A 7,965-nucleotide genomic window follows, 5' to 3' on the forward strand; every position below is an offset into this window, starting at 1 on the left:
GCTGGGGACGCACGATCCCCCAGCCCCCAGCCCAGCTCCACGTGGGAGGGGTGGGGTGGGGCGGGACGGAGGGCTGGGCAGGCGGCACTCACGTCATTATCTCCTGGATGTTGAGGTCGGTGGTCCAGTTCTTCTCGATGCCGGGGACGTGGCCCATGCCCACGACGCCCACCACCACGGAGGGGACGCACTTCCTGGGCTCGGCTGCGGTGGGGAGAGACGCATCAGCACCGCCCACCCGACTGGCCCCGGCGGGTCCCCAGCGACTACCCCGCAGCCCGTCCTCACCGTCAGAGGCACGGGGTAGCTCCAGGCGCCGGGCCGCCTGCCTCAGCATGTAGGTCAGATAGATGTCCCGCTCAGACACGATGGTGCGGTGCAGGTCGGGGAACTCGCCGATCATCTCGGCCATCATCTGCTCCAGTAGGTCCTTCTGCTTGCAGCGCTCCACGTCATCCTTGCTGCGGGAGAAGGGCGTGCCGCCAGCCCGGGGGATGGCTGACCCAGGGCGGGGGCCTCGCACCTTCTGTCTGGGATCCTGGCAGGAGGAAGGGCTGGGGAGGCCCTTTGAGAGGAGGCTCCACCCGAGAATGAGAGGAGTGTGCCGCGTGGCGGTCTGGGCCAGGCCAGGTGTGGACCGAGTGCTCTGTGGGTATCTCAGGCCACTGGTCACCGTTCCTGGGCCGGGAGGCCGAGGGGCCCTACCTGATAGGGTCCGACAGGAAACACAGGCCCCAGGCCAGCTTGATCTTCTGCCAGAAAGAGAGGGCGGCGATGGCCCTCTTGAAGGTGACGGGGATAGGCCGGTCGCCCAGGTGGAACTTGCAGAAAGGCACCTTGCTGGCCTGGGCAGAGGCTGGGTGTTGGCAGGGGAGCCTCAGGCCCCGGATAGCTCCCAAGCGCCGAGCCCCCTCCGCCCCCCGGCCGGGCCCGGGCCCACCTCCTTGAAAGCCTCCCTGAACTCGCCGCCAGGGGCCATGCCCAGCTGCTCGGTGATGTGGGCGGACACCTTCAGCAGCAGCGTCTGCATGAGTCCCGACAGGACCCCGTTCTGCAGGGAGAGGCCCGCTCAGCGGCGCGCAGCCGCACACGAGGTGCCTGCGGCCCTGCAGGAGGCCCGCCCTGTGCTCGGGAGGGGCGAGGGCCAAGCGGACGTCCAGCAGGGCCGCATGGTGGGCGCCTCAGCCACGGTGCGCGCTCACAGGCCCCTCCCGGCCCTTCAGACGACCTTCCCAGAGCAGGCCCACCGCAGGCCGTGCAGTCTCAGACCGGCTGCCTGGCCTCTGCCCCACGGGTGCCCCCTTTCCCCCCTCACCCCTCCAGGCCAGACCCCCAGCTCCTCTGCCCACATCCCCCTTGGGGCACCTGTCAGTGTGAGTGGACTTGGGTCCTGGGTCCAGAGCCCCTGAGCGAGGCACACTGGGGTCGCAGCTCTGGGCCACCTGACACGCTGAGGCCCCGCCCCCGCCCCTGGTGACCTGCCAGGGTCCCTGACCAGCTCCTGCCTTGGGGCTGGGGCCTCAGCCGCCTCTCCTCACTGTCCCTCGGGCCAGGGTGAAGGGCCCCGGACCAGAGTCCCCACGGGGCAGGCACGCGCACCTGCCTGACGGCCTGCTGCAGCTTCTCCAGGCTGATCTCCTTGGCCTCACGCAGCAGTGTGTGCTCGTCCATCTTCAGCATGGACACGCGGTACTGGCACAGCTCGACCACCACCACGTCAGGCTGCACCTCCCGTATGGTCTGCGACGGACATGCCAGCTCACCGCGGGCCCCACGGGCAGAGCCACGCCGGACCCGGAGGCCCACCCCCAGGTCGACCCCACCGCCACTCAGCCGCCGTGGAGACGGCTCGGTGCCGGAAGTAACTACGGCGGGAGGGACGGCCCGGGTCTGCGTGTCCTGCCGCAGCAGCAGTGGCGGCTCACGGGCCTCACCTTCGCCACGTCCTTCTTGCTGTCGTCGCTGAAGTGGGCCGTGCCCACCACGTACACGCGGCTCCCGTCCTCGGCCACCAGCTCGGTCACCGTGCGCGGCAGGTTGGGCCGCTCTTGCCGCCTCTTCAGCTTCATCTCCAGGAGCAGGTGGAAAGCGTCCACGTCGGCTGCAGGGACAGCAAGGCCCGGCTTGGGGCCATCCTCCCACACGGGCAGCCTGGGCCTCCGGGGCGCAGGGACGGGGGTCCGTGCTGCCCCGCGGAACGCGGACGCACGTGGGGGCCTCTCTGGGCCTCGAGCCACTGGTACTTGCTCACCAGGACATGCGGCCAGGCCCCACACCAAGGGGAGCCCCCAGGCCGCCGAGGGGCCCAGGACGGGGGGGGGGGCTGTGCAGGGCACCCGGCCTCCCCACCTGAGGAGGGGGCTCCTGCCACAGCCCTGCTCGCGCTCAAGAGCCCCCCCGCCACCCCCCCAGGGTGGGCTGGGACCCCTGGTCCACCACAGGCTCTGGAGATCACCCAGCCCAAGACCCTCCCGCCTGGCACGGTGACCCAGGGAGCACGCACACAGGTTCTGGGGCTCTCCGGGGAGCACCCTGGGCACCACCTCCGAACCCCCTGAAGTCACGATGGGCTCTGTGCTGGCCTGCGGAGGGAAGGGGAGTGTTCGAGCAGCGGCGCTCGCCTCTCCGGGGCTTGCCGGGACTCGTGCGGTTGCTCCATCAAGCCCCAGAGCCTGTCAGCTGTGTTCCCCCCAGACAATCTCCTCACAGGCGGCCCACCCTCAGGGCGCCCTGCCCCGGGCCCCTCGGCTGACTAGCAACATCCCAGGAAGACCAGTGAAGGGCTTCTCTGCACAGAGGCCAGAGGGACCCCAGGGAGCCTCACAGGGGGGAGCCCCACTCTCCGCGGGGCCGCCCCGCTCCCCGCCCCCGCCCTCGCTTCCTGGCCCCCCGGCCCAGGGCTCTGACCTCGCGAAGGGGCTGTTCGTCCTGCCCCTCCATGGCGGGCGGTGGCTACCGGCACCGACGAGTGAAGCCTGAGGAAACACAGGAGCCGCGTCCTCACCTGGAGCCCCGGGGCCGGGCACGTGGGTCAGTGCCCCGTGGTGCTGCGTCCATCGGGAATGATCCGTGGGCAGGACCTCGGCCCCGGGCACAGGTGATCTCGGGATCTGCGGTGCGGGGCTGAGAGCAGGCTGGGGACACCCGGGCGGCGAGCGTGAGTCGCCCGAGAGCAGGATGTGCCGCCCGGTCCCCCGCTCGCCCAGCAGGGGGTTACCCCCGGGGGCAGCCGGCCAGACCTGGGGGCCTCCTCTTTGACTTTGGAATACAACACAAATTATAAAATTCCCTAAAAAGACAAAACCAGGCGGCAGAAGGGAACCTGTGTGCTGGGCTGGCGCGGAAGGCGGTGCGGCTGCAGCCCTGCTTTCAGGAGCCACGTGTGACGACGATACGTGTCACCAGCAGCATCACACAGGCGTCGGCACAGACTCAGGAGGGGCAGGGGGAGGGATGGCGAACAGCACAGGTGTGTCGGCGCCACTGAGAACCGAGACTTCTGGTTGAAGAAAAGAGGCACAAACTCGAAGAAGCTGAGCTAGGAGCCGAGCCCCCGAGGTCACGTGGGAGCCGCTTGTGCTGTCCCTTCCGGAGGGGAGACGGGGTGCAGGAGCCCAGCGAGGCTGTTCTCACCAGAGGGAAGATCCCCGCTGGGCCCGGGACACGGTGTCCTGGACATCCGCCACACGGACTTCACCCGAACCTCCCAAGGTCCTGCCGGAAACTCAAAGCAGAGTCTGACAGAGCCTCCGGTTCCAGCTCTGAGTTTAGAGCCGGGGTCTGGCCACCAAAGGACAGGGGGCTTGGCACCCGCGGGAGAACCTGACAGATGACTGGAGGCCGTCCCGTGAGGAACGAGTCTAATTTGGTTTCAGTCGTGGGTGCCCTATCGTGGGTTTTTAGAGTCCGTGTCTGTCACACGTGAACCGACGGGACGTGCCGGGAGGCCCCATGCGGGCAGTGGGACACCCCCGGGGCGCCTGTCAGTTTCACTGTTGCACTTTCACAACAAAGAGGAAAAACAAATAATAAATCCACACGATGCTAGGTCAAGTTCCTTCCCCCTCGCCCCGCCCGTACCCGTGACCCTGAGCCCAGCCCTAACCCGGGCTCTGTTTCCAGCCCGCTTGGAGCTCCGCTTCCTCGCCTGCGGCCGGCAGGACCGGCTCGGGCAGGTGGCTCAGCGCAGGGGCAGCCCATTCCGAGGACGAGGACGGCTATGCTTTCTGGAAGAAATGAGGTTGGGGGAAGGGTCTGGAAGAGAAACTGGCTCAGGACCAGAAGGGGGCAGGCCCGCCAGCGGAGAAGGGCGGCAGGCAGAGCCATGGGCCTCCGCACGGGGCAGGGGAGCCGGCTCTGGGGTCTGAGCCCGGCCTGGGCCCCCGGGCGCCCCGCCATCGGGGAAGGAGCCACAGCACGGGGGCGCCCGGTCCCCACGGGCGGCGGCTCACCCAGCCTCACCACTCCCAGGGCCTCCTCCTTCCCACTTCACAGACGAAAGCGCTCCACTGATGCAAGGCACCGACCGAAATAGAAACAGGAAGCTGTGTCTGCTGCCGGGCTGGGGCCCGCCTGCCTCTCAGGTTCCCGAGCGGGCCCAGGAGAGCGTCCCCCCGGTCCGCTTCACACAGGCTGCCAAAGTACTAGAGAAACTTCTCAAGGAAGCGTCCAGTGCCGTCCTGGGAAGCCTGTGTGACAGGCGGTAAGAGGAGGGCCACCGAGGCCTCAGCCTCCCTCCCACAGGGGTGGGGGTCACAGGTCTGGGTCGGCCCTGCCCTTGCCCTCCCTGCACTTGGCCTGGCCAGGCCAGGCCAGACTCACTCTGTCCCCAGGGGGCAGACGAGCCTCGAGCCCCGAGATGGCTGGGCCACCAACCGCAGCACCAGGACCCAGGTCCCCTCCAGCTCGCTGGGGTGGGTGCCTGGCCTGGGAGGGGTCAGGCAGGAAGGCCACCGAGGCCCCTTCAGGGCCAAGAGCCTGTGATTCTGAGAAGCGTCTCTGATGTTATCACATGCACACCCTTCCCAATATCCCGGTTTCCTGCAACCTCAGCCAGGGTCCCTGCTGATACCCTTGTAGGACGTATCAGTAAGTTCAGTGGGTCATCAATCCCTCCACCCCTAGGGAGCCCCGCACACCGTGATGCATTTCCAAATATTAACGGCTGGGATCCGAGCCTCTCTAAATATCTACGGGAGGGGAGCAAAGGGCCCGACGCCATAGAACCCTGGACCCGGCCTCCATCTCCCACACCCGCAGGCTGTGTTTCTGGCCACAAAAGCTCTGGACGACGGGTCCTGGCTGCTCATCACACCACCACAGGCTGCAGCGACCAGCAGACCCCAGGCTAACACCTCGTGGGGAGATCGACGTGCCCCTCCTAAACCCAGTCTCCAGCGCCCAGCTCCCACCAGCCAGCACAGCCCCAGGGAGCCCGGAACCAGGCTTCCGCCCGGCAACCTGGCCACGCCGCGGCCACCAACGCCGAGACCCTGGGGAGCCCGGCACAAAGGAGACCCTTCTGCCCAATTCAGGTGCTCACCCCACCAACAGGCGTCACTGCTGAGCCGGACTGTCCACGGAGCACGGCCTGGGGAGGCATCAGGCTCAGTGGCAGGAAAGGCCTCCTGAGCCTGGCCACCAGAGGCCAGCCCTCTAGGCGGCTGCCAGCACCTGTCCCACGGGGGACGGCCACAGGGTCGGCCAGATCTCTGGCTGCTGCTTGGCGCGGCACGGCCTTGGGCAAGTCGTTCCAACCCGCCAGGCTCTTAGCTCCTGCCTTTAGGGCCGAGGTGGTTAGAACAGCCACCCAGCCACCCACGAGCAGCGCCACACTGAGATGTCACCTCAGCTTCCCTCTGCTGGGGCATGAAGAGAACCAGCCACCTGGTTTCAGGAGACTCGTCCACAGAGAGGGACACCACCCTTATCTGGCTCCACGCAGATGACAGCGCCACCCACGCGCTTCCAGGAAAACGAACTCCAAATCCGAGGGAATCCCTGACCCCCGTGAGGACCTCTCTTGTCGGGTTCACCAGAGAATGCACCTGCTCACAGGGCAGGGAGAGCCCCACTTGCATTAGGGACCCCCAGGGAACGTGTCAAGGTGCTCTTGTTGGATGGGGTGTTAGCGTAGGAAACGGTTTGCTGGGTGCCCCTGGCAGGACAGACCTGAGGACACCGGACAGTGCAGGCTGCGTGGCAGGCCACGGGCTCCCGTCTGCCCAGCCCAGGCAGCTGTCCCCTTCCAGGGACGGCTATGGACTGAATTGTGTCCCCTCATAGTTTGAAGCCCTAACCCCGGTGGGGGTGAGATTGGGAGGCGGGGACTTTGAGAGATGGTGAGGGTTGGGTGAGGTCATGAGGCTGTGCCCCAGGATGGGATCAGAGCCTTCCTGGGAAGAGACCCGGGAGAGCTGCCCAGTGAGGATACAGCGAGAAGGCAGCTGTCTGGAGGCCAGGAAGAAAGACCCCTCACCAGCTACCAAATCAGCCAGCACCTTGATCTTGACTTTTCCGTCTCCAGAACTGTGAGAAAACCGTTAAGCCCCCTTCAGTGGTATGTTGTCATGATTGCGGAGCAGACTGAGACAGCCATGCTCTCTCGTTCACCCCTCTAAAAATTAGGAAGCCAGAAACTGCCTCCCAGACCAAGAGCTTACCAGCACCAGATGGAGTTCCCAGAAAAAAACATCTCCCAACCAACCCACTGGGCCTGCTCACAAAGCCAAAGGTTCCAAACTGGACAGACTAGAGGGCTGGAGGCCTGGGAGGCAGCAGGGTGCGGCCCAAAGCCCTGACCCCCTACATCCATCCCCACTTCTGAAGTCTGGGCACCCTGGCCACCGGAGACCCTCCTGGGTCTGGCAGGCTCTGCTTTATGGAGGTGTGGCTGAGGGTAGGATGGGGGTAGAGGGCACATGCCAACTCACACCTGAGCCGGACGCCTACCACACCCGGCCAACCCTCTTGGAAGCCGGACTCTACCCAGTGCTGGGTCCCCACACTGACCTCCACTGCAGGGCCCGCCCACCGTGCCAGGCCCTCTCCTGGCTGCAGCATCACCTCCGTCCTGTAAGGCTGACCAGTGGCCCCAAGGTCAGGGCTCCCTCCCAGCCACACAAGGGGGGCAACAGCGGCAAAAGGGAGAGGCCCAGGGAGAGTGGAGCCTGCACAGGAGCGCGCCGAGCTGGTGGCCCGGACATCTTCCTCTCCGGGGGACCCCGAAAGCCAGGAGTACTCAGCCTGGAAACCACCAGTCTCCTGAGGAGGCTGCCCTGACGCCCAAAGTCAGCCGAGGACTTCTGAGCGAGTTCCTCGCTGAAGGGTGCGCTTTGCTTTCCTTTCTCGGGACAGTTTTCACAAAGACACATACGTGAACTCTGGTGCTTTGTGGCACGTAGGTTATGTATCGATATAGCTCTTCACAGAAACAAGGTAAGTAAAGACCTACAAGGCCTCGGAAGTTTGGTCTCCTTTGCCCATATGGCAGCCCTGCTTGCTCGGCTTGAAGGGCAGGGCGGCACGCAGAAGGACCCAGGGTCTCCACTGAGACCCTGCCGCCGCCGTCTGGGGAGGAGGGGACCCTGCCCCCCACCCCCGGTCCCCATACAGTTCCCAGGGGGCCGCGCGCGAGCAGCCGCGGACTTCACTTCCCAGGAGGCCGCGCGCGAGAAAGCCCCGCCCCTCCCCTTCCCGCCTCCAGCGTCGGGATTCGAGGACTCAAGCGGCGTCTAAGAACCCGGGTTCGAGTCTCAGGCCTGCCACCCGACTGGGGCGGCGTTGCGAAGCGCTCCAAAGTTCTCTGGCCGCATCTCCCGGTCAGCAAAAAGGGGTTGACGTTCATATGGCCTGCTGTGATACAGAACCGTCAATCCCGCCCGAAGGGGTCAGCGATAGTGCAACGCGAGGAGCAGAGAGTTCGGGTCGTGGATTGCACCCATGTGAGCACCTGGGCCACCCCTC

The 7,965-nt window shown here is 66.1% G+C and overlaps 1 protein-coding gene and 1 long non-coding RNA gene across 2 annotated transcripts; one reads left to right on the plus strand and one right to left on the minus strand.

Annotated features, from left to right (window-relative positions):
* Window positions 1–62: 62 nt before the first annotated feature.
* On the minus strand, window positions 63–2,955 carry TRABD (TraB domain containing). The gene is made up of 8 exons (XM_024737386.1): window positions 2,908–2,955; window positions 2,504–2,582; window positions 1,935–2,101; window positions 1,600–1,740; window positions 941–1,051; window positions 706–845; window positions 289–461; window positions 63–204 (listed from the first exon to the last, which is right to left on the minus strand). The coding sequence occupies exons 1-8, from the start codon at window positions 2,938–2,940 to the stop codon at window positions 89–91; spliced, it is 960 nt and encodes a 319-aa protein (XP_024593154.1). The 5' UTR covers window positions 2,941–2,955; the 3' UTR covers window positions 63–88.
* On the plus strand, window positions 2,938–4,053 carry LOC112394592 (uncharacterized). Its single transcript, XR_003002179.1, has 2 exons — window positions 2,938–3,097; window positions 3,298–4,053. It is a non-coding gene; the product is annotated as an uncharacterized LOC112394592 (long non-coding RNA).
* The last annotated feature ends 3,912 nt before the right edge of the window (window positions 4,054–7,965 follow it).

Source organism: Neophocaena asiaeorientalis, unplaced genomic scaffold (genome assembly GCF_003031525.2).
Source record: "Neophocaena asiaeorientalis asiaeorientalis breed wild unplaced genomic scaffold, Neophocaena_asiaeorientalis_V1.1 scaffold242, whole genome shotgun sequence".
Classification (NCBI taxonomy): domain Eukaryota; kingdom Metazoa; phylum Chordata; class Mammalia; order Artiodactyla; family Phocoenidae; genus Neophocaena; species Neophocaena asiaeorientalis.